The sequence below is a fragment of the Aotus nancymaae genome, unplaced genomic scaffold (genome assembly GCF_030222135.1).
Source record: "Aotus nancymaae isolate 86718 unplaced genomic scaffold, 86718_ANA_hifiasm-v0.15.2.pri h1tg000021l, whole genome shotgun sequence".
NCBI lineage: Eukaryota > Metazoa > Chordata > Mammalia > Primates > Aotidae > Aotus > Aotus nancymaae.
In genome coordinates, this window is record NW_026988433.1 from 21,861,165 (window position 1) to 21,887,090 (window position 25,926).

At 51.9% G+C, this 25,926-nt stretch overlaps 1 protein-coding gene across 2 annotated transcripts in view; it reads right to left on the reverse strand.

Moving 5' to 3' along the window:
- CUX2 (cut like homeobox 2) overlaps window positions 1-25,926 on the reverse strand; it is a 315,719-nt gene that overhangs the window by 43,623 nt on the left and 246,170 nt on the right. For both annotated transcript variants that reach the window (XM_064379840.1, XM_064379841.1), the window contains exons 5-10: window positions 12,170-12,304; window positions 10,134-10,257; window positions 8,557-8,633; window positions 7,501-7,567; window positions 5,947-5,995; window positions 954-1,058 (exon numbers count right to left, since the gene is read on the reverse strand). In XM_064379840.1, coding sequence (XP_064235910.1) covers window positions 954-1,058; window positions 5,947-5,995; window positions 7,501-7,567; window positions 8,557-8,633; window positions 10,134-10,257; window positions 12,170-12,304 — 557 coding nt within the window. The remainder of the gene's footprint in view (window positions 1-953; window positions 1,059-5,946; window positions 5,996-7,500; window positions 7,568-8,556; window positions 8,634-10,133; window positions 10,258-12,169; window positions 12,305-25,926) is intronic.

The following is a 25,926-nucleotide window of genomic DNA, read 5'->3' on the forward strand; positions in this document are numbered from 1 at the left end:
ATGTAAGGAATCATGACTCTCATCTCTTGATATGCAGAGATCTGGAAATAAGGCAGACCAATTCACATAATGAACCCAAGGCTTTCTGGAGAGCCAAGATGGAGACTGCTAATATAGGACAGAAGGGTAGGTTGGGGTGGCCTTGATGAAAGTCTCTTGTTAGGAAATGATACCAGGACCCTAAAGAGGCATGAACCAGGAGGAAGGAGAGAGATGAATTGATTAACCAGCCTAACACAAGAACCTCAGCGTTGATCACCAAAGACTGGCTTTTCACAGCATGCAGCTAGGGTGGGAAACCCCCCAAGAATCACCTGGCATGCTTTGGAAGCCAATGGCTGAGGATGAATGTTAAACTTTATCTTGGTATGTGGCCCCACTGCAGTTCTGGTGAAAATGATTGCCTACTGATATGTAGGCTGGCTCACACTCCCAAAAGTACCCAGTTTTGGGATTGAAAACCAGCAGGAACATCACCATCCCTTATATCCACCAAGCTGCTAAGACCAGTGTTCAACAGCGACACCTGGTGGCACCCACAAAAACGGCATGCTGCTGTATCGCCTCAAACTCACTCTCCCCTATGTCTTTGCGGGTGCATCTGACAATCAGAATGATCTTTGGTCTGAGGAAGTTCCTGGCATTCTTGGACAACTCGGGTAAGGGAGGCCTCCAAAGGAAGATACTGGACCTCCTGGTAATAAAGGGTATATGGAAACTTGGGCTTGAAAAGAAAAGAATGGTAGCTGTATTTTTATCCTCAGCTGTTGTAGCAGGTCACAGTGATTATGCTCACTGTATGCATAGAGACCCACACGCATTCATACTCCCAGTTTCAAATGGATGCACGCAATCAACCACAAAGTGTCCCCCACCTGCTCAAACCCACAAACTCGGCCATTCCCGATCTTTCCCTCTGCCCTCCCTGCTCACTTCCCTGACCCCATCCTTACCCCACTAGGCCCCTGGGGAGAGCAACAAGCCAGGCGGATGGAGCTGTTGACAGAAGCCAGCTGTTCCCGGAGACTTTCCACCTCCCGCTGGGCAGCCTCGGCTCGCTGGGGAGAAGGGGACAGCGTGGGTGAGAGGTGAGCGCGGCCACTGCAGAACCCGCTCCGCACTTCTGCCTTCTGCCTGCACCGTCTCAGGCAGGGGTGGGGGAGGCAGTCCTCCGAAGGCCACAGCTCCTGCCTGCCTAGTCCTGGACCCCATCCTGGAACTATGATGACCAGTCACAGAGCCCTGTCTGGGCTGGGGACAAGAAACAGCAGCCTCTGGGGTTCCTCCTGAGCTGAGAGGACAGGAAGAAATGCCCCCTGAGAAGGGTCTGGCTCCTCGTGGGGTGCCTGGGACCCCCAGCGGAGTCAGAATATTCTTGCTTTATGAAGGCTGGGAGAGAGAGAGAGGCTGTCTGGGTGGGACTGGCAGGTTTTCACACATTTCTAGATACTTCTGTCTGCCATGTTAACTTCAGGCCTGGCTAGTCTGAAGGCAAGAGCTGTCCCAACTCTCATGCCACCTGGTATGGAACGAGTCTCAGAGGCGGCATCTGCAGAGGGGCTTTCCCAGCCCACAGGTTACTGCAGCCCCAGCCAGTCACGTCCTCTCCCTGGGTCTCAGTTTCTTTTTCTTTGAGATGGGGTCTCACTCTGTCACCCAGGCTGGAGTGCAGTGGCATGATCTTGGCTCACTGCAGCCGCTGCCTTCTGGGTTCAAGTGATTCTCCTGCCTCAGCCTCCCAAGTAGCTGGGATTACAGGTGCACACCACCAGGCCCTGCTAATTTTTGTATTTTTAGCATGGGCGAGGTTTCACCATGTTGGTCTGGCTGCTCTCGAACTCCTGACCTCAGGTGATCTGCCCGCCTCAGCCTCCCAAAGTGCTGGAATTACAGGCGTGAGCCATCATGCCAGGCTTAGATTCTCTTTTTAAAATGGGGGGCAATGAAAACATCTACCACAAAGGGGTTTTGAGTGGTTAAAATCAGAATGCAGCAGTTCACTAAACTGGATCTATGGTAGATTTTTTTTTTTGAGACAGGGTCTCCCTCTGTCACCTAGGCTGGAGTGCAGTGGTGCAATCAGGGCTCACAGCAGCCTCCAACTCCTGGGCTCAACTGGCCCTCCCATCTCAGCCTCCTGAGTAGCTGGGATTACAGGTGTGCAGCACCGTGCCTGGTTAATCTTTGTAGTTTTAGTAGAGATGGGGTTTTGCCATGTTTGCTAGGCTGGTCTTGAACTCCTGGGCTCAAGCAACCCACTCGCCTTGGCTTCCCAAAGTGCTGGGATTATAGGCATGAGCTACTGTGCCCAGCTGACAGATTTCTTTTTTCTTTTCTTTCTTTTTAAGATAGAGTCTTGCTCTGTTGACCAGGCTGGAGTGTAGTGGTGCAATCTTGGCTCACTGTAACCTCTACCTCCTGGGTTTAAGCAATTCTCCTGCCTCAGCCTCCTGGGTAGTTTGGATTACAGGTATATGCCACCAGGTCCGGCTAATTTTTGTATTTTTAGTAGAGATGGGGTTTTGCCATGTTGGCCAGGCTGGTCTCGAACTCCTAGGCTCAAGCGATCTGCCCACCTCGGCCTCCCAAAGTGCTGGGATTACAGGCATGAGCCACCACACCCAGCTGGTAGATCTTAACTCTTCAAACATTTCTACCTGGAAGGAAGCACCTGAATGTTAACACATTTAGCCTTATGGGTCTGGAGAGAAATTTGGGCTCACATCCTGACTTTGGAACTTTCTGGATGTGTGATCTTAGGCAAGAGGTTTCATCTCCCCGGCCTTGGCTTCCCTATTAATAAAATGGGATTATAAAGGCAACTACCTCATAGGGTTGCTGTGCAAAGGAAGTGGTTTGGCCAAATGCAATTTGGTAGGTATCTTCGCCTGGTGCCTGGTACGTATAAATGCATCAATACTTGGTTAACTTTGTTAACATCATGAGGGTATATTACTTGAGCCATTACTTAAAAATTAAAAGAGCTGTGGCTGCATTTTTGCCTTTGGCTGGTAAATGCAGGTCACAGTGATTATGTTTAACTACATAATGACCTTGACAATCAGGGTGCTATGCCCAGTTGTATGCATATTGAGACTCATACACATTCGTGTTCACATCTGAATTTATTATTTATTTATAGGTATCTTGCCTTGTTCCAGAAATGGCTCAAGTCAGTTTTGTTTTAGGAAGAGTTTTCTGGTGTGTGGGACTAGAAAGGAAGTATTTTTATGTTTCTGTACAGTTAGGGCTCTCTTAGCTTATCTGATTGAAAGTTGAGATCTGGACTAAAGGATAAGCCTTGAAAATTCAACTCATGACTGATTAGCTACTGAGAACCCCAGAGGTTCCCTTCCCTGGAGGGTTATGTGTTTAGACATCAAGGGTGGGTGAGATCCACACCACGGAGGCAGCTCCTGAACAGTAAAGCTGGGTTCTGAAGTGATTAGTTGGTGCTGGGCATAGTGGCCCACGCCTGTAATTCCAGCACTGTGAGAGGATCACTGGAGGCCATGAGTTTGAGACCAGCTTGGGCAACAGAGCAAGACCGAAACTTGACAAAAAAAAAAGAAAAAAAATTGCGGGTATGGTGGTGTGAGCCTGTAGTCCTTGCTACTTGGGAGGATCCCTTGAGCCCAGGAGTTGGAGGCTGCAGTGAGCTATGATCTTGCCACTGTACTCCAGTCTAGGTGACAGAGCTAGACCCTGTCTCTAGGAAAAAAAAAAAAAAAAAAAGGCTACTAGTCTTACCTCCCCCTGGAGAGCTGTGTTTACTTCCAAAGGCTAAAGCCAGGGTCCTTTTCTCTCTGTCCACATGACATTTGGGAGTTACATTCTTTCCCTCCCTCTCTCAAAAGGTTCCTTTCCTATGTAACCACTTAGATTCAGAATTGGGATGGTCCTCGCCTAGAGTACAAACTCAAGTGCATGTGGGATGACAGCTAGTTCTCATTTCTCACCCCAGGAGCAAGAATTGGGGCAAACTGGCGCAGTTATTATCACGTAAATAGCAATATGGATCTGCTGTACCCCAGCATCTTCATTAAAATAGTATTAATAGGCCGGGCATGGTGGCTCACGCCTGTAATCCCAGCACTTTGTGAGGCTGAGGCGGGTGATCACCAGAGGTCAGGAGTTTGAGAGCAGCCTGACCAACAGGGTGAAACCCTGTCTCTACTAAATACAAAAAATTACCTGGGTGTGGTGGTGGGCGCCTGTAATTCCAGCTACTTGGGAGGCTGAGGCAGGAGAATCGCTTGAACCCAGGAGGTGGAGGTTGCAGTGAGTGGAGATCGTACCACTGCACTCCAGCCTGGGGGATAGTGCAAGATTCTATCTCAAAAAAAAAAAGTATTAATAAATACAGAGATTAAAAACCTAATACAGTGACATTTATCTTCTCCATATTTCTCTATAATGTGTGGGTTTTAGTTTTGGACTCAGAAGAAACATTATTAGAAGTGCTTCCTATTCCAAGTACTCTACGATCACTTTTTTTTTTTTGAGACAGGGTCTCACTCTGTCATCCAGGCTGGAATACAGTGGCACGATCTCAGCTCACTACAACTTCTGCCTCCTGGGTTGAAGTGATTCTCCTGCCTCAGCCTCCCGAGTAGCTGGGACTACAGGTGCACACTACCACGCCTGGCTAATTTGTTGTATTTTTAGTAGAACAGGGTTTCATCGTGTTAGCCAGGATGGTCTCCATTTTTTGACCTCGTGATCTGCCAGGCTTGGCCTCCCAAAGTGCTGGGATTACAGGCGTGAGCCACTGCACCCGATCAATTTTTAAATTTTTTTGTAGAGATGGGGGCTATGTTGCCCAGCTGGTCTCAAACTCCTGGACTCAAGTGATCGTCCCACCTCGGCCTCCCAAAGTGTTGGGATTAGAGGCATGAGCCATTGGGCGCAGCCCTGCCCATTTATATAAAGTTTTATTGGAACACAGACATGCTAATTCACTTACATAGTCTGTGCTTCTATGCTAAAATGGCAAAGTTGAAAACCTGTGTCAGAGACTGTATGAATTGCAAAGCTGAAAATATTTACTCTGACTCTTTATAGAAAGTTTGCCCTCCTGCCGAGGAACACCACACAGCAGTAAAACAGAGGGAGAATTGCTTTCTGTACTGATGCAGAAGGGACTCAAAGATACAGACATGGAAAACATAAGGCTCATGATGGTATACATAGCACATTATCATTCTGTTTTTAAAAGGGGTGGCTGGGCACGGTGGCTCACTCCTGTAATCCCAGTGCTTTGGGAGGCCCAGGAGGGTGGATTGCTTGAGCTCAGGAGTTAGAGATCAGCCTGGACAACATGATAAAACCACATCTCTACAAAACATATAAAGATTAGCTGGGTGTGGTGATGCGTGCCTGTAGTCCCAGCTACTTGGGGGGCTGAGGCAGGAGGATTGTTTGAACCCCAGAAGTTGAGGCTGCAGTGAGCTGTGATCGCACCAATGCACTGGGAGACAGACGTGGTGGGTACACAAGACCCCGGGCTGTGGCTGCCCTCCTTTCAAAGTCCTGCCCGGCTCTGCCCACCAGATGGCAGCACCTCTGAAACCAGAGGAAGGCAGGATGCCGGAACCCCACTTAGAATCCGTGCCTAGACACTGCCATTTATTCTTTAGGTCTTAGCTTCACACCCCTTCCTCTAGGATGTCTTCCTGGACTCCTGCAGTCTGGGTCAGGGCTCCTTCCTGCCTGTTGCTGCTGGGACCACTCTATTTCCAAGTGTGTCTGTATTCGGTACCCTAACTCCACCCCGGCCCCACCCTGGCAGCTCAGACTCCTCCCGGCCCCTCACTAGGCAGGCACAGGACCCACAGTTGAATAAATATTGATGAAGCTCAGCCCCTTCCTCCTCGTCCGGCCCGAGACCCCCACCCCAGGCAGAGGGAGCCTCTGGCACCCATGGTGGGAACTGTACCTCCTCACCTGATTAGCTTTCTCCAGGTTGGTCATGATCAGGCCGACTTCATCTGCCCTGAGACACAAAGATGAGGCCCTGAGGAAGGGCTTCCCGTGGGCTCCAGGTCCCACCCCTCCTGACACCCCCAGCCCCTGCCTGCACCCAGGGGAAGGCTAACGGCCCTCCCTTCCAGCCTTGCTACTGGAGAGAAATCAGGCTGGGGAGAAAAGAGCCTAGGCTTCGGGGAAAAGGGAGAGGGCGTCAGCACTGCACCTCCTCCGGGCAGCCTGGCCTCCCTCTCCCCTGGGGAGAACTCCACCTCCAAGCCTTTGTCCCAGTGGCGCCTGGAATGCCCTTCCTCAAGAGAACGCCCGCCCTTCCTCAAGAGAACGCCCGCCCCCCACCCCCAGATCACGGTTTCTCCTTGGAGGCCGACCTGCACTGTCCCCGGTGGTCACTTGTTTACTGCGCTGCCCAGCCCCCTCCAGACTGCCAGCACAGAGGGGCTTGGGATGGGCCTCCCCTCTGTTAGCAGGGGATGGGAGACGCGTGGGCATGTGTGGAGCACTTGGTGACTCAAGGCGACACACGGGCTGTGTGCATGCTCAGGGCCTTCCGTGGCTCCAGCTGTTCCTGCTGCCTGGATCATCCTTCCCTGAACTCTTCTCACGGCCTTCTCCTCCTCCTCCAGGGAGTTCTCCCAGATTAACCAGGACAAAGGACCCACCCCTTCCTGTCCTTCTCTTCTCCTGCCGCCACTTCTTCCCTTTGTAGCATTTGCCATGTGCCAAGAACAGTGCTGGGCATAGAGTAAGTGCTCAATATGTGTGAATGAACAAATGTATCACTGTACATCAGTTTTTGTCTCCTCTCCTCGATTGAGGACAGGGTCATGTTCTCACGTTTCCTCCAGGGACCCAGAACAGCCCTGGATAAACAATAGGTGCTCAATAAGTGTTTGCAGAATGAATGATTTCTTAAAGCCTAAAGAAATGCTTGAATCCAGAGTAATTTAGGTGAATGCCTCTCAGCCCCTAAGGACTGGAGTGTGGAGCTGGGGAGCAGGGACAGCCCCAGAAGGCCAGGGCGAAGGGCGAGGACCCCACCGAGCAGCCCCTTGCTCAGCCCGGGTCCCAGGACATTATTTATGGCTGTAGTGTGTGAGTGGCAAAGCAAATGACAGCTGTGTGCCTTTGGGGGTGAGGAGCAGAGGTGCTTAATGAAATGAGGGGCCCCCAGCAGAGAGTCAGAGGAAGGAGAATAATCAGAAAGAGGAGGCATATTTGAGAGGTCAGAGGCAAGAGGCATGTCTGGAGGGATAGAGGGAGGATGTAAGTCCTGAAGGATCAGAAGGAGGAGGCAAGTACTGGAGGGTCAGAGGGAGGAGGCATATCTGGGAGGGTCAGAGGGAGAAGGCCTGTCTGGGAGGGTCAGAGGGTGGAGGTGTGTCTGGGAGCGTTAGAGGGAGGGGGCAAATACTGGAGGGTTAGAGGGAGAAGGTGTGTATGGGAGGGTCAGAGGGAGGAGGCCTGTCTGGGAGGGTTTGAGGGAGGAGGCACACCTCAGCAGAGCTCACTTACTTGGATGCTGCCTCCTCGTCGTATTTCCGCCGCAGCTCTAGCAGCTCTGCCTGCGTGGCCTTTAGCGCTGGGAGAAAGCAGAGGCAGGGTGAGGCCCTGCTGCCGAGTGGGAAGGGGCTGGGTCTCCCAGGGAGGTGGAGCTAGGGTAGTGAGGGAGACCCTTCTCTCAGTCAGCACTGGTGACAGGGAGTGAGTTTCCTGCCCCTAGAGGGACTCCAGGCTGGTGGGAGGGACATGCAGTGGCTGGGGTGGGCAGTGCAGGGTGGATGAGGTCCTCTCCATGGGTCTAGGTAGCTCACGGGACCCAGGCCGGGGTAAGGGGGCAGAGGCGTGGTGCTGTCTGCCATGACCTGGGGTATAAGCCCCCAACACCCTTAAGTCACTGCAGGACCCGGGCAAGGCTGTCCATCCATGTGCTCAACCACCCCGAGGCTCCAACCTGGCAGGCAGGAGGACAGGGAAGACCCACACAATGAATGGATTCATGTGTTACAATGAATGAGCGCTTTTGATACAATTCCAGATTTCTAATTTCTCTGGGAAAATGGAGAGGCCACAGGGGACCATATGGGTGGCACCCAGCTGGTGCTAAACAGTGGCTGTCTCTTTAGATGAGGCTTCATTTCTCCAGCTTGCCCCAGACCTCACTCCTCCTCAATGCCTCCCCTAAGTCGGTGGCTTGGTAGTGTTTTGGCCCCTGCAGGAGTTGTATTAAATTAATTAATTAATCAGAGACAGAGTCTTGCCATGTTGCCCAGGCTGGTCTCGAACTCTGGGGCTCAAGCAATCCTCCCGCCTCAACCTCCCAAAGTGCCGGGATTACAAATGTGGGCCACCACCTGAAATGATTCTGTCTCAAATCCTCCACAGCAATGTGGCTTCTCGGGCATAGAGGCTCTGACCCCCACTGGGTAAGATTTTTCTTCCCAAACTCCGTTTTTGCTCTCTTGATTCTAAAACACCTGGATGTGGCAGACCCCAAGCCACGTCCCCTCGTTGACAGCAATATCGCTTCCTTCCAGTCCTCCATCCGGGCCGCCTGGTGCCGACACATACCTGAATGTAGGACTTTGATTTTCTCCTCTGCCTCCCCCAGTCTGGCCGCCAAAGTGATCTGTACTTCTTGAAGGCCCCTGTGGAAAGACAAGGCCTGCTTGTGCTGGCTGCAGGGACAGGCCTTGCCCGGGGCCCCCGAGTCCAGCCCCATCCTGCTTTCCAGCCTTTGCCCATTCCCTGTAAGCTGCACCTCTGTCTTTCTGCAAGTCCTCAGACGTGACATTCAGGCACCTGGCTGTCCTGCTGCTCCACTGCCTGCGTGGGCCCTGGCATGGCTGCCCCTGTTAGTTTCTGCCAGGATTTTTAGGGGCAAAAAGGTATAGTAGCAAGCAACCTCTCTGGGCCTCAGTTTCCTTATCTATAAAATAGGGTTTCTGATAGGGTCTGCCTCAGGCGGTGCTGTGAAGCATGCTCAGTGGGGTGCCCAGCCCTCAACAGTTCCTCAATATTGTGAGTTATTGATACTGCCTGGGGGAGTAATATTTCCTCTGTTTTATTTTAAAGACAAGGTCTTGCTCTATTGCCCAGGCTGCAGTACAGTGGCACAATCATAGCTCACTACAGCCTTGACCACCTGGGGCTCAAGTGATCCTCTGCTCTGCCTCAGCCTTCCATGTAGCTGGGACTATAAGCGCACGCCACTATGCTTGGCTAATTAAAAAAAAAATATATATATATATATATGTGTGTGTGTGTGTTTGTGTATATATATATATTTGTGTGTGTGTGTGTGTGTGTGTGTGTGTGTATGGGGCTGGGCAAAGGGACTCACACTTGTAATCTCAGCACTTTGGGAGGCCGAGGCAGGAGGATCACTTGAGGTCAGGATTTTGAGACCAGCCTGGCCAACATGGTGAAATCCTGTCTCTGCTAAAAATACAAAAATTAGCCAGGTGTGGTAGTGCATACCTATAATCCCAGGTACTCGGGAGGCTGAGGCAGCAGAATTTCTTGAACCCGGGAGGTGGAGGTTGTAGTGAGCTGAGATTGCCACTGCACTCCAGCTCTGCTGCCCAGGCTGGTCTTAAACTCTTGGCCTCAAGCAATCCTCCTGCCTTGGCCTCCCAAAGTGCCGGGATTACAGGCTGCAGTGGGCTATAATTATGCTGTTGCACTACAGCCTGGGTGACAGAGCAAGATCTTGTCTCTAAAACATAATTATTGTAAAATAAAAAGAGAAAGATTGCAGTACCAACTCCTGCTCTACCAATTTTGTACCTGCCAGCTCCCATAACTGCATAAGCTAAGTCCTAGGAATACATGTCTTAATCATTTAAAAAATCCTACCAGTTCTGCTTCTCTAGAGAATGCTGAGGAATGGACTACCCTTAGCCCCATTCACCAGGTGGGAAACTGAGGCTCAGAGGCTGATGTGACTTGCTGAGGCCGGTCACTGAGCTCCTGTGGCGGGACTCGAACCCAGACCTGGCTGGAGTCCAAAGCCCTCAGCCCTTCCTCATCTCCATCTCCAATCTGCATGTCGATTCTGGTAGGAGACTTTCGCTGCCCACGACCCAGCCAGGTGGGGCGGCAGCAGCCCTGCCTGCTCCTCCCTCCACCCACCCTCCCTTCCTCACTTTTGTTTCTCCGCCTCATTTCTCTGCAGCAAGGTTTCTGTCAGGAGGGCTTTCCCGGGAATGCCTGGGAGGTGGCTTCCCTCGGTCAGCGTGGGCACGGCAGGCGACGTCCCCTCTCGCTGCTCTGCAGGGAGAAAAAGAGGGAAAACCCCCATTGTCAAGAGAACAATGTGACGCCAGAGTGGCTTTCTACAAACCAGATCGATCATCGATTGCGATCAATTTCCCAACTTGGGCCTTGGAGAGAGTGCAGCTGTGGAGCCCTGCGGGCCCCATGTCCTCGGCACGCAGGTCACTGCCGCCATGGCGCCAGTGTCAGCACATGCAGAGCTTCTTCTGCCTCCTCATGCCTCTGCGGCCCGCTTCATTATATATTTAAAATTGTGGTAAAATATATGTCACATCAAATTTACTTTTTTTTTTTTTTTGAGACAGAGTCTTGCTGTCACCCAGGCTGGAGTTGCTACTGCAGTGGTGCGATCTCAGCTCACTACAACCTTTGCCTCCTGGATTCAAGCGATATTCCTGCCTCAGCCTCCCGAGTAGCTGGGATTACAGGTACTCGCCACCATGCCTGGCTAAATTTTGTATGTTTAGCAGAGACGGGATTTCACCATGTTGTTCAAACTGGTCTTGAACTCCTGACCTCAAGTGATCTGCCTGCCTCAGCCTCCCAAAGTGCTGGGATTACAGCTGTGAGCCACCGTGCCTGGCAAAAATTCACTATTTTGACCACCATTTTGTAGTGACATTTAGTATAGTCACAATTCTGTGAAGCCATCACCACTAATTCCAGAACACGGTCACTGCCCCAAAAGGAAACCCGGTGTCCCTATTAAACAGCTTCCCATAACAGCCACACCCCTTCCTCCAGCCCTTGGCAACTACCAATCTCCTTTCTGTCTCTACAGATTTGCCTGTTTTGACATTACACAAAAGAATCGTACATTATATGGCCTTTCGTGTCTGGCACCTTCCGCTCAGCACCATGTTTCTCTTTCTGTCTTCTTTTTTCCCTGGACAGAGTCTTGCTCTGTCACCCAAGCTGGAGTGCAATGGCGCGATCTTGGCTCACTGCAATCTCCGCTCTCGGGTTCAAGCAATTCTTCTGCCTCAGTCTCCCAAAAAGCTGGGATTACAGGTACACGCCACCATGCCTGGCGAATTTTTTTATTTTTAGTAGAGATGGGATTTCACCATGTTGGCCAGGCTGGTCTCAAAATCCTGACCTTGTGATCCACCCACCTCGGCCTCCCAAAGTGCTGGGATTGCACGCATGAGCCATCGCACCCGGCCTGCATCATGTTTTCAAAGTTCATCCATGTTGTAGCATGGATCAGTGTGTCCTTCCTTTCTGTGGCTGAGTAATATTCCATTCTATGGATATTTGGTTTATCTATTCAGCTGTTGCGGGCCACTGGAGTTGTTTCTGCATTTGCTGTTGTGAGTAATGCTGCCATGTACATTTGTGTACACTGTTCTGAGCTCGTTTTCATTCTCTGGGGTCCACACCTAGCAGTGGCACTGCTGGGTCACGTGGTGAGACTGTGTCCGTTACTGAAGAACTGCCAGGTTACTTCCCCCGCCAACTGCAGAGGGCACACATGTGGACGCTCGGCCATCACTGGCCCCACCTGCACCACGCCCACCTCGGCAGGCCCCGTGGGGACTCATCCCAGGGATTGGTGGGTGCTTTTGGTGCTGAATTCATCACGGGGCAGAGGGTGCTTTGGGGCTGGCCATGGAGGGTGGGAACCTGAACAGGTCTCTTGATTTTCTCTCTACCTGCCACACTATGTGTCTTACTAACTCGTTCACAACAATCTCATCTTCTAGAAGATCATTAACAAGGGGCAGGATTTTTCTCTTTTACTCTCAACTGCATTTTCAGTGCCAGGAATTAAATGGTTACTGAAGTCCTTCACCTGCCCAGTTCCCTGCCCTAGCCACCCCGCAACAAGGGTGGCCGAGTTTGGCTCTGAAGATCTGCAGCCTGGTTGTTTATTGCAGATGCTCTGAGAAGGCCTTATCAGTACCTTTGGGGCTCAGGAGCTCGGGGTTCCTCTTCCACGAAGTGTGGAGGTCTTGCCGGGGCTGCCCGCTGGGCTCAAAGCTGGGGGGCTGCAGTCTGTCGTCTAGGCTGCGTGCCGCCTCAAACACAGGCACAGGGTCTGTGCAGGGAGAGAAGGACAGGGATGGTAAGGGCCTGATGGATGCGGTCACCCAGGCTGTGGCTGCAGGGCCTGGCAGGTCCCACAGGAGCCACTGGAGTCACCCTGCTGGCTTACGGGAAGTAGTGTGGACTTTCTGCTCTACGAGGGAACAGCCTTGTCCAGGCACTTGCTTAGGGGAGCACCTGCTATCTCCAGGGTGTGGGTGTCCTGCCCAGCTGGGAATAATACTAACAATAATAATAGTTGGCTGGGCCAGGGACGGTGGTTCACGCCGGTAATCCCAGCACTTTGGGAGGCTAAGGAGGGCGGATCATTTCAGGTCAGGAGTTCAAGACCAGTCTGACCAACATGGTGAAACCCGATCTCCACTAAAAATACAAAAAGATTAGCCAGGCATGGTGGCGCATACCTGTAATCCCAACTACTCGGGAGGCTGAGGCAGGAGAATTGCTTTAACCCAGGAGGCGGAGATTGAGGTAAGCTGAGATCGTACCACTGTACTCCAGCCTGGGCAACAGAGCAAGACTCTGTCTCAAAAAAAAAAAAAAAAAAAAAAGGTAGGCTGGGTGCAGTGGCTGATGCCAGCAATTTGGGAAGCCGAGGTGGGAGGATCACTTGAGCCCAGGAGTTCAAGACCAGCCTGGGCAGCATGGCAAGATCTCATGTCTACAAAAAAATTTAAACAATAGTCTGGGCGCAGTGGCTCACGCCTGTAATCCCAACACTTTGGAAGGCCAAGGTGGGTGGATCACTTGAGATCAGGAGTTCAAGACCAGCCTGACTAATGTGGTGAAACCCTGTCTCTGCTAAAAATACAAAAATTAGCTGGGCACGATGGCTCACATGCCTGTAATCCCAGCTACTTGGGAGGCTGAGGCAGGAGAATCACTTGAACCCAGGAGGCAGAGGTTGCAGTGAGCTGAGATGGTGCCACTGCATGGCAGTCTGGGTGACAAAGTGAGACTCTATCTCAATAAATAAATAAATTAATTAAACAAATAAATAAATAAGCTGGGCATGGTGGCACATGCCTGTGGTGCCAGTTACTCAGGAGGCTAAGGTGGGATCACTTGAGTATGGGCAGTCGAGGCTGCAGAGAATGGAGACTGCATCACTGCACACCAGTCTCAGCAACAGAGTGAGATTCTGTTCAAGCCGTCCTGCCTCAGCCTCCGAGTAGCTGGGATCAAGGGTGTGCACCACCATGTCTAGCTAATTTTTGTGATATTTTGTAGAGACAGGTCTCACCATGTTGCCCTGGCTTCATTGCATTTTCTTGACTCTATGATGCCATCTGTGGCACTCTGAGGCTGTGCGTTGCAGACCTCCAACTACAGTGAGGGGCAGTGAGCAAGGATCTGGCTGCTGCTCTGAGATCCACTGCTCTGAGGCCAACCTTCCCATGGCCCCCGCCAACCATGCCTGTGTGCAGTGGGGATACCGAGGCAGGGCTGCTCTGAGGGCCGACTTTGGAGTGAGGACTCGCCCATGACCTCATCCAGTGCTTCCACAGGCCGTGTAGGGTCTAGATATGCTCCCAGGCAGCTGCCCCGCCTCTCCACGCGCTCTCCCAGCCTCTCTGCTCCCTGCATTCCTATTCTGCTCCAACATCCTCTCACATGTAATCCTGGGTGTGTTTCTGGGTGGACCTGGTGACCATGATCATCCGAGACACACATTATTGGTGAATGGCTTTTTAGGGGTCAAAACACACACCTAGATGTAAGATGTCCACCAATTCCCCAGTCCTTCAAAGGCGAGGAACGTGCAGGTCCTTCTGCCTGGAAGTTGGTTCTCTCTCCCAGCCCTTCACACCGGAAGCACTTCCTCTTCCTTCCACTCTGGAGTCCTCCTCAACTTTTTCCCCAAGTTCTTGTCTAGGGCAAGGCCTAAGAAACCTGGATCGTCCCAGAGGTGGGTGTGGCAACTTCCAGGCTACAAAGCCCACACTCGGGACTGGGTTCCCAGCATCCTCACGGCATCCCCTGGGGGCTGGCTTGGGTCCAGCGCATTTTCACACGAGGAAACTGAGGCTCAGAGAAGCCAGGTGACTTGCTGAAGGGGAGACGTGACACTCGAATCTGGGTCTCTTGCTCTGATACACCAAGGCCTCCTGTTGTAGTGTCTGCGCTTGACAGCCCCAGCAGGTGCAGATGGCGTCCACGGCACCCAGGAAAGCCGGGTCCTAGATATGGACCAAGAGGCCTGCGGCCTGGTTCAGTGCTTTCTAATGCACGGAAGCCCTGTCTCTTCCTGGTCCCTTCCCCAGAATTTTCTTCTCTTTTTTTTTTTTTGAGACACAGTATGGCTCTGTCACCCAGGCTGGAGTGCAGTGGTGTTATCTCAGCTCATTGCAATCTCTGCCTCCTGTGTTCAAGCGATTCTCCAGCCTCAGCCTCCCAAATAGCTGGAATTACAGGTGTGTGCCATCATGCCTGGCTAATTTTTGAATTATTATTTGTTTTTGGAGATGGGAGTCTCGCTCTGTCACCTAGGCTGGAATGCAGTGGCATGATCTTGGCTCACTGAAACCTCTGCCTCCCGGGTTCAGTGATTCTCCTGCCTCAGCCTCCTGAGTAGGTGGGATTACAGGTGTGTGCCATTATACCCAGCTAATTTTTGTATTTTTGGTAGAGATGGGGTTTCACTGTGTTGGCCAGGATGATCTTGAACTACTGACATCAGGTGATCTACCCACCTCGGCTTCCAAAAATGCTGGGATTACAGGTGTGAGCCACTGCACCTGGCCAAATTTTTTTTTTTTTTGAGACAGAATCTTGCTCTGTCGCCCAGGCTGGAGCACAGTGGCATGATTTCGGCTCACTGCAACCTCCACCTCCCGGGTGCAAGCAGTTCCCTGCTTCAGCCTCCTGAGTAGCTGAGATTATAGGCACATGCTACCATGCCCAGCTAATTTTTGTATTTTTAGTAGAGAGGGGGTTTCACCATCTTAGCCAGGCTGGTCTTGAACTCCTGATCTCATGATCCACCCACCTTGGCCTCTCAAAGTGCTGGGATTACAGGCGTGAGCCACTGCCCCCGGCCCTCAAATTTTTGTATTTTTAATAGAGCTGGGGTTTCACCATGTTGGCTAGGCTGGTCTTGAACTCCTGACCTCAGGTAACCTGCCTGCATCGGCCTCCCAAAGTGCTGGGATTACAGGCGTGAGTTACTGTGCCTGGCCCCTCTCCCAGATTTTTCTGCTAGCATCTGCTTGGCACTTGCTCTCTGCTGGGGAGTAAAGGGATTAAGAGCATGGACCTCAAGGTCCCTGGAATCTGCTAATCTATACTTGCTTCTTGGGATTGCTTTGTGACTTTGGCAAGTGACTCTACCTCTCTGTACCTCTCCATAAATGTAGCAATCTCATGGGACTGTAATAAGGATCCATGTAAAATACTCCACGTGGCACCGGACACTTGGCTAGCTCAGAGCAAGCAGAAGCCCTCACTTCTTTCTGAGCTCCAGTCACAGTGGCTTCTTCTTACCTTCCCACCTGAGACCCTTTGCACAGGAGCCTCTGCCAGGAACACCCACCCCTGAACTATGCCTTTCAGCTAGTTAACACTTACTTGCTTTCCATATTGCAACCCAAATGCCACTTCTTCCAGGAAGCCCTCCTCGACTAACCTGTCCTCTGACATGAGCTGCCTGTACCTTTCCTTCATGGTACCCACTGCAGTTCTAAATAACACCCATTGGACTGCAAACTCCACAAGGGAAGCCAGACTGCATCTGTTTTTGACCCCCCTCCACCCCTACTCTGCTGGAATTCTTGTACCTACCATGAAGTGTGACCCACAGTCCAACCCAATAAATATCTGCTGATAGAAGAAATGGGGCAGTTCCTGTACATGGGGCCTTCAGGTCTGGCTGGAACAAGGCAGCTTCCCCGTTTTACTCTGCTGTGGTCTGTTCGTTTAGGTGGCGGGGGCTCGGACAATGGGCATCCATGCCGAGGTAAGCAGGTGCATGGGAAGGCGGTGGTGGCTTTCGTCTGCCGGCAGCCCCCACGCCCCGTCATTAGGCAGGGCTTGCGCAGCAGGGTATGCCATTATGTCTCCCCGGGCTGATGTAATTATACATTGACATAATTAACCCAGCAAGCGCATTAGGCAGGCCAGCTAAAAATTCATCTATAATTATTTGTTGTGTGCATGCTAATGAGTCCATCTGCACTGCCTTTGTACAACACGAACAAATTAATTTACAAGTCTGGATTTTTTAATAAGTTCAAGGAAACGCTTCCTATTGTGTCCTGGTTTTTGAGAAAGGAGGAAAAAGGCGACGAGCACTCTCGGGGGTCAGGGAAGTTAGACAAACACAAGACAGCGTGGTGCCAAGCGGACCGCGCAGGGCCACAGAGGGCTTGCTCCGGTTCCAAGGACGGGGAGGATCCGGCTCGTGGCCCAGGGGCCCTGCTGGCCGTGAGCCCATCGAGCCAAACGACGATGCTTGGGTGATAAGGGATGTCTGTCACTCACCCCGTTCTCAGGGATTAGGTATTGACATTTCGTTCTGCTCCGAGGCCCTGCAGGTCACTCCTTGCTGGCTGTGTGCTCTGTCTTGGGGAAGCTGGCCTCAGGTGGCCCCCCAGAGAGGTTGATGGAAACAGGGGCTGGCCGGACCTTTAATTCAGGTCCATAGATTTCAAGGCTCTGTCTTTTTGCCTTCCTTTGCAGATACAGTGTACAACAGTCATTAAGCTCACAGAGTCCAAAGTCCAGCGCAGGGGCCAGATACCATGGGGCCTGGAGCCTCAGTTCCTCCACTTATAAACTGGAAACTTCCTAATTCCCACAAATTATTATTATTGTTATTATTTAGAGGCAAGGTCTTGCTCTGTTGCCCAGGCTGCAGTGCAGTGGCTCGATCTTGGCTTACTGCAACCTCTGCATCCTGGGTTCAATCTGTTCTCCTGCCTTAGCCTCCTGAGTAGCTGGGATTACAGCTACCACCATGTCTGGCTAATTTTTGTATTTTCAGTAGAGATAGTATTTCGCCATGTTGGCCAGGCTGGTCTCAAACTCCCAACCTCAGGTGATCTGCCTGCCTTGGCCTCCCAAAGTGCTAGGATTACAAGTGTGAACCACCACGCCTGACCTCCCCAGGAATTCTCATTGGCAAGACTTTAAAGATATTGAGAGAGGCAGTAATGGGTTAAGGATCCAGTGTCAGCTCCTACTGCAATTGGCCAAGCTAACCTCTTGGAGCCTCTGTTTCCTCATCTGTACAATGGGGCTGCATGTGTAGGGTGGCTATGGACTGGGGGAGAGAAGGTATGCAGAGAATTGCATAGCGCCAGGCACAGGGTGGGGCTTGCCAAGTGTTGTCTGCTTTCATCAGCCCTAGACAAGGCAACACACCAGGCTCTGGCATTCTGGGCGCTGGCTGTCTGGGCAGGGACGCTCTGTGGAACTTGGGACAGGGGATGGCTTCACCTGTGTGCATCAGTCCCCCAGAGACCCAGAATCTAATCATCCTGCTTTGAGCTAACTCCACTCTGGGACCCAAAGATCCCAGCTTAGAAAGTCACACTGGGGAGGCACCTATCAGATCAATATGTCAACACCCCTTCCACCCCAGGGCACAGTGGGGTCTGATGTTATCCCTGAAATCTGTTGGAGAGTTGGTGGCAGGCTGAGACGGGTCCTTAGGCCTCTTCCTTTCACACTGTGCGGCCCCTGAGTCCCCAACTTGAGGGAGAAGGTGGCGATGACGTCCAGATGCCTCAGCCAAAGTCAGGCTGCAACCATGTCCTAATGGCCAAAGCCCTTTCCACAGACTAGAATTCACTCAGTCTTCACCACAACACTGAGGCAGGCACTGCTGGATCCTGATTTCCCACACAGAAAAACCGAGGCTCGGGGGTGAAGTCAGTTCCCCAGGGTGAGGCAGGGAGGGCTGGGCTGCCGACCAGGGACACCGGCCCTGCTTGGCAGAACAAGATGCTTGAGAGACCTTGCTGGCGCCAAGCAGGGCCACATCAGAGTCCCCTGGGGGATTTGTCAAACATCTCAAGGACTCAGTCCTAAAGATGCCCATGTGTTTCTCAGTCGTTTCAGGGAGCAGGTGGGGTCGTTCATGGCGCAGTTGATGGACCTCTTTAACTAATGGGTGATTTCCATTCTCTCTTAGATACAATAGAGCTGTCAATCCAGATGCCCCGCCTTCCCCTGGCAGCAGGTCACCTGACTCAGGGTGGCCAATCAGATGCTCTGTCCTGGGAATTTCAATGAATCCCTCTGCTACCCCCTGCTCTGGTCCAATCTGACCCAGGTGGTCTCACCATTCTCCCCTGCCCTCTGCCTTCTAATAAATTCCTTTCACGCCTAACAGTTTTGCAGAGCTGGCTTCTGCTGCACGGCACTAAGGAACCCCATGGATACATGTGATGAACGATTTTGGGCCAAAGGAGACCTAAGAAATCACTGGTTTAATAAGTTCATTTCAAGGCTGAACCTTAAAAACTGGGCCTCATAATAGACAGAGGACTGAATGCTCAGGAGAATGCAGGGCCAGGTGTTCCCTGGGCTTTCCTAGATGATGTCACAGGTTTGGGGGAGAAAGGAAACCCTATGGCTTAGAGAGGGCTGGTGCAGGGCAGCCTGGCCAGGAAGTAACCAGGAGGGGTGGACTCCTGCAGTGCGTCTCCAGGAAGGAAAGAGGAGGAAACAGGCTATGAGGGTCTGTTTTGTTTGCTGACACACAGTAGGTGCTTCATACACGTTTCACTAACTGAGGCAATGGGAGTTTGGCAAACAGACCAGAGGCCCTTCCAAGCTGCTCGAGAGAAAAGCATCACTTGAGTAGAGATTTGATTAGAGCGAGAGCGAGAAGTGGGAAGTGAGCTTAGAGCACGGCCCTGTGCACCACTTACTCACTGTGTGGTCTTGAGTAAAGTATTTCAGCCCTTTAAGCCTCATTTTTCCCTTCCGTAAAATGGTGATACTAACCACATCTACCAAGGTTACTGTGGAGATGTGAAATGTAAGTCTTGTAAAGCAGTTAGCACAGTGCCTGGTACACATAAGTGCTCAGTAAAGAACAGGGAATGATTCCCAGGGAGGCCAGAGGGGACCAATGCTCGTGTCTGGCTTTGCTGTGCTACTGCCTGGCCATGTCTCCTGGGCCAGGCTGCTTTGAGACAGGCCATGAGGGCCCTGGTTTCTATTAGATCAGAAGCATGACTCGGACGGCTGTCCTTGGTCCTGCTGCTGGCCTGCTGTGTGACCCTGGACAATGCACTGAATTCTCTGGTCCCCCTGTCCAAATGCCCATTACAATATATCCCAGGCACGCACTCAATATTAGGCATCATCAGATAGAGGCAGGATCCCGTGGAGGCGAGTGCTTTGGCCCTGGGTCTATTCCTTACAGCTGGGATGGTCAGGGAGCGTGATTATGAGACACCTTCACAGTTGAACTTGATGCAGGAGTCATGCAAGGGATTTATTAGGGGAGGGCCCATGAAAGAAAGCGGGGAGGGAGAGGGAGGAGGCGGGAGGATGGGACAGGCTGAGCCTCACTGCAGCACGGCTCTGAGGAAATCTCGGTCAGGCTGGTGGGGAGCTTCAGAGCAGGGTGAATTGGTCAGCTCCAGCTGCCATTAAAAACCACGGGCCGGGTGCTATGGCTTACACTTGTAATCCCAGCACTTTGGGAGGCCGAGGCGAGCAGACTGCCTGAGGTCAGGAGTTTGAGACCAGCCTGACTAACATGGTGAAAACCTGTCTCTACTAAAAATACAGAAATTAGGGAACACTGTGACTTCCCCAAATCGCCAAAGGCATGCTTGGAGAAAGGGAAAGGAGGCCAGGCTGGGAGGCTGGAGGTGGAACCCTGGCTGTTACACCACCAGGGAAAGTCACTTGGGGTCCCTGAGCCTCAGTTTCCCCATTAGTAACAAGGAGATAACAAAAGGACCTACCACCTGGGGTTACATAGGGGTTGTGTGAGCTCGCGAGCTCCCACTCCAGTGCCTCCCAAAGTGCTGGGATTGCAGGCATGAGCCTCAGCGCCCTGCCTGTGGTATGTTTTTAATGGCAGCTGGAGGTGACCAATACATCCTGCTCTGAAGCTCACTACCAGCCTGGGCGAGATTTTTTCAGAGCCGTGCTGTAGTCCGAGGCTCACTCTATCCAATCCTCCCTCCTCCTTCCCTCCTTTCTCAGGGATCACACCAGCATCCCACCTCCTCTCTCTCCCTCCCCTCTTTCCTTCATGAGCCTTCCGTAATAAACCCCTTGCTTATCTAAAGCTGTCTTGGCATCTGCCTCCTGGAGGACCCAAATCACTTTGCTTCTCAGAGCCTCAGTTTCTCCATCTGTAAAACAGGGACAAACACAGACCCTCCCACTAGGAGTCTGTGGATATGAAATCTGTGACTGGTGCCGGCGCATTCTGCAGTGATGAGTCTGAAGCTGGCAGAGCTCCCCAGGGCACCTGAATCCTTGTGCCTGCTTTACTCAGCCCAAGTTTATCGCACGTCTGTGGGAGGCATGATGGTGAGCGAGACGGATGAGACCCCTGTCCTTGAGCAGCTGACATCCCAGTGGGGGAGATGGATGCTGCTCCTTTGCAAAGGTGCTCAGTGGGACCATCGAGAATGTTTCCATCAACAAAGACCCTGGGGAGATCTCGACTCACCTTAGGGAGGCTGGGAAAGACCTCAGTAACATGGAACTAGGGGTGCTGCTGGGGAGCAGGGAAGATCCGTGGGAGAGAGGTCTGGGTGGGAGGCATCGCTTGTGCAAAAGGCTGGTGGCTGAAGGAATCTGTGCAAAGCTCAGTGGCATCTGAGGACACTCAGATGGCTGGAGTGGAGTTGGGGGAGATGGTGGGGGCAGGTGGTCAGGTAGATCCCAAAGCCCCTTTGTTGATAATGTAGATGGGGTGGGATTTACCTTAAGGGAGGACACATTCTAATTTGCCTTTGCTCATCTGGCTGCTCTGTGAAAAGTGGACTGTAGAGGGCGCCAGACAGGCGGCTACTGCAGTAGTCCCGGCAGCCATAATGGTGGCTCCAGTCACAGTGGTGGCAGAAGTGGGCCCAGCACACAGATCCAAGAGTTAGAATGGAAGCGTTGGCGGGACCTGGTGCACTGAGCTGAACAGTGTTTCCCGAGTTCATGTGAATTTGGAACATCAGAATGTGACCCTATTTGGAACTAAGGTCTTTGCAGATGTCGTGAAGTCAAGATGAGGTCACGCTGGAGTAGGTGGGTCCTAATGCAATGACTGGAGTCCTTCGGAGAAGAAGAGAGGACACACAGAGCCACACAGGGAAGGAGGCCACGTGAAGATGGACGCCGAGATGGAAATGACACATCTAGAAGCCGAGGAGTGCCAAGGACTGCTGGCAGCCCCAGAAGCTGGGAGAGAGGTGTGCGCCACCCCCGCAGGGTCTCCAGAAGGAACTAACGCTGCCTATACCTTGATGGGGGCTTCTGGATTCCGCAGCTGAGAGAAAACATTTCTGTTGCTTTAAAGTACCCAGTCTGTGGTGACTTGGCACAGCCGCGGGAGGAATCTGCTCCACAGTGTTTTGGAGACTGGAGGTCCGAAATCCAGGTGTCAGTAGGGCTGTGCTCTCTCCAAGGCTCCAAGGGAGGACCCAGGCCTATTTATTTATTTGAGACAGAGTCTCGTGCTATTGCCCAGGCTGGAGTGCAGTGGTGCAATCTCGGTTCACTGCAACCTCTGCCTCCTGGGTTCCAGTGATTCTCCTGCCTCAGCCTCTCGAGTAGCTGGGACTACAGGTACACACCACGATGCCCAGCTACTTTTTGTATTTTATTTTTAGTAGAGATGGGGTTTTGTCATGTTGCTCAGGCTGGTCTTGAACTCCTGACTTCAAGTGATCTACCTACCTCAGCCTCCCAAAGTGCTGGGATTATAGGGATGAGTCAACGCACCTGGCCCTTGTTTATTTTTGAGATGGGGTCTTGCTCTGTTGCAAGGCTGGAGGGCAGTGACATGGACACAGCTCACTGTAGTCCCAAACTCATGGGTTCCAGCAATCCTCCCATCTTGGCCTCCCAAAGTGCTGGGATTATAGGTGGGAGCCACTGTGCCTGGTGTAAATATCACTCCCCTCTTCTTGTAAGGATGTCAGTCATACTGGATTAGGGGCCACTCTAATGACCTCATCTTACCTTGATTATATCCTGCAAAGATGCTATTTCCAAATAAGGCCACAGTGAGCGGTATTGCTGGTTAGGACTTCGACATACCTTTCTGGGGGTCACAGCTGAAACCGTAACATGTGGCAATGGACTCAATATGAACTGTGAGACAGGCGGGACTGAGGAACTGCCAAGGCTGCAAGTCTCATAGGAAGGAAGTCTTCTCTCAAGTCTGACCCACTTCCCTCTTGCTGTACCCATTTCGTCTGCCGTCCAGGGAGGCAAGCCCATGCTCTAACGGGACCTGGCAGCTCCTAGGCACTAGTCCTCCTGCCTCCTCATTTTCTCCATCTCCCGAGGAACTGGGCCGTGGGTTCAGCTGGCTGCTCTGAAAACTACACAGCTACGAGGATCGTCTACTTCCCTGGGCGCTTTCTGCTCTTAGCTTCCTCCCCCAGTGCACGGTGCTGTGGTCCCAGATGTCACGTTGTCCAGGAAACTCATTTCTTCCCACCTTCCCTATCTGGCAGGAATCCATGGAGCCCTGAGCTACCTTGCTGGGAGTTGGGTTAGGGAGGAAAAAGTTACTAACATTCAGACAACTGCAGGATTCTGCCAACTTCTATGGAGTAGAACGCTCTGCGGGCAGTTGGCAAACCCGAGGGCCTCCCGTTTAGTAAGTCCAATGGTATTATTCGATGCATCAGCTAAATGTCACTGGCTGCTCTTACAAACACAAATTGAAAGAGAGAGAAATGACAAAAAATCTTTAAAATGTTTGGAAGACATTTCTCAGAGAACCTGACAGCCATGGAATGCCAGGGGAATCTTGTTTTCATTCCCGAGTCTTCCCTTCCTCTTCTGGGTCCAGCTCTGGCTCTTTACATAGTAGGGGCTCAATTAACGTGGGTTGTGTGAAAAGTGTGATAAATGATGAAATTATTATTATTATTTTTTGAGGCAAAGTCTTGCTCTGTTGCCTAGGCTGGAGTGCAATGGCGTGATCTCAGCTCACTGCAACCTCTACCTCCTGGGTTCAAGAGATTCTCCTGCCTCAGCCTCCCGAGTGGCTGGGATGACAGGCATGTGCCCCCACGCCCAGGTAAATTTTGTATTTTTAGTAGAGACAGGGTTTTGCCATATTGACCAGGCTGGTCTTGAACTCCTGACCTCGTGATCCGAAATGATGAAATTATTAGAGCTCTGGGTGAGAGGGCAGGGTACCACAGAGTTTTAGAGTTTTCCATGGTGGCATCTCTGTGGCAGGCAGAATAATGCCTCCTCAAAGACATCTTGACCCTCAGAACCTGTGAGTGTTTTTCATTTTTTTTTTTTTTTTTTTTTTTGAGACAGAGTCTTGCTCTGTCGCCCAGGCCAGAGTGCAGTGGCACAATCACGGCTCACTGCAACCTTGACCTCCTGGGCTCAAATGATCAATCCTCCAGTCTCAGCCTTGGAGTAGCTGGGGCCACAGCCACATGCCACCACGCCCAGATAATTTTTTAACTTTTGTAGAGACGGGGTCTTACTATGTTGCCCGGGCTGGTCTCAAACTCCTGGGCTCAGGTGATGTTCCCGCCTCAGCCTCCCAAAGTGTTGGGATTACAGGTGTGAGACACCGCGCTCCGCTTGTGAGTGTGTTATGTTGTACGCACAGGGACCGAAGGTTGCAGACGGAAGGAGATCACAATCAGAGAGAGACTGAAGAGGCTGCCCGGCTGGCTTTAAAGATGGAAGGGACCATGCGCCAGGGGACGTGGGCAGCCCCAAAGGTGGAAAAGACAAGGAAACGACTTCTCCCCTGCAGCCTCCTGCCTCCAGAAACGACACGGCCCTGCGATGCTTTGATTTTCACCCAGTGAGACCCACCTTGGACGTCTGTTCTGCAGAACAGTTAGGTCATAAATGCGTGTTGTTTTAAGTCCTAAGCTCATGGTATTTGCTACAGCTGTGACAGGGGACTAAGAGTCCCTAATGCAGTTGTCATTTATCCGCCAGTCCACTATGTGTTGACAGCATTTCTTCAGTTGCCAAATATTTCCCGAGTGTCTGCTGTGCATTGGCGAAAGTTCTGGGCCATGGAGGTCCAGGCAGAAATGAGAGAAAATCCCTGCCCTCCTGGGGCTGACATTCTAGAGGGAATGACGGACAAAGGATGGGCGAGGCAACCGCAGTCAGACAGGCTCAGAAGCGAAATGAAGCAGGGCTGGGGAGAGGGAGGGGCTGGGTGGCGCTGACCAGGCAGGGTGGTCAGGGCAGGGGTATCTCCACGGAGCCATAATGAGCGAGTTAGCAGGGGGTCTCGAGGGAGTGTTCTAGACACAGGAAATACCAGGAGAAACAGCTAGCATCAGATAAGGAAACAGCGGCTGACCGTCCTACCAATCTCCCCTGGGGTTACCGTCCCAGAAATATAACTTCTTTTTTTTTTGAGATGGAGTCTTGCTCTGTTGCCCAGGCTGGAGTGCAGTGGCACAATCTCAGCTCACTGCAACCTCCGCCTCCTGGGTTCAAGTGATTCTTCTGCCTCGGCCTCCCCAAGTGCTGGGATTACAGGTGCATGCCACCATGCCCGGCTAAATTTTATATTTTTAGTAGAGACGGGGTTTCACCATATTGGCCAGGCTAGTCTCGAACTCCTGACCTCGTGATCCACCCACCTTGGCTTCCCAAAGTGCTGGGATTACAGGCATCAGTCACCGCACCCAGCCCCAGAAATATAACTTCGCTCCATCTTCACAACAACCAACCCATTTCACAGATGGGGATGTGGGGCTGGCCCAGGGGATGCCCAGTGCCAATTTCCTCTCCCCTTCCTGTGTAGGCTGGGAGGGCAGGGCACTGTGGCCAGAGGTGGCAGCTGGGAGGGCGGGGCACTGTGACCAGGGGTGGCAGCTGGGAGGGCGGGGCACTGTGACCAGGGGTGGCAGCTGGGAGGGCAGGGTACTGCGGCCAAGGGCGACAGCTAGGTTCAGAGTGGGCTGTGGCCCTCCAAACCTGAGTTTCTGTGCTCCTCTCTAACTCCAGCAACTATCTCTCCTGGGGCAGATGGGGCCCCCACATCCTTGAGGCTGGGTAAGGCAGGGGGCCTGATAAGATTCCCCCTCAACCTGATATCCTGAGCCAAGAGAGAGGAACTCGAATTTCTTAACCCCACCTCCAACAAGTGCCGGGCACTTTGCATATCCTTATATCTCATTTAAATTATCGAAACAACTACGTGAGACATCACTATCATCCCCCTCTTCCAGATGAGAGCACTAAGGCCCAGCAAAGGGAAGCCACTTGCTCAAGGTCACTAGGCAAGAAAAAGACACAGATGGATTTGAACCCAGGCCTCTCCACCAAGCCAATGCAACCCAAATGCCAGACACCGGCGTACTCACTTTATAACTGCAGCCATGTCCGTATGTCCCTGAAAGATGATTAACTTGACATCTGCCCTATGTGACTCATTTTTTATTTATTTTTATTTTGAGACAGAGTTTCACT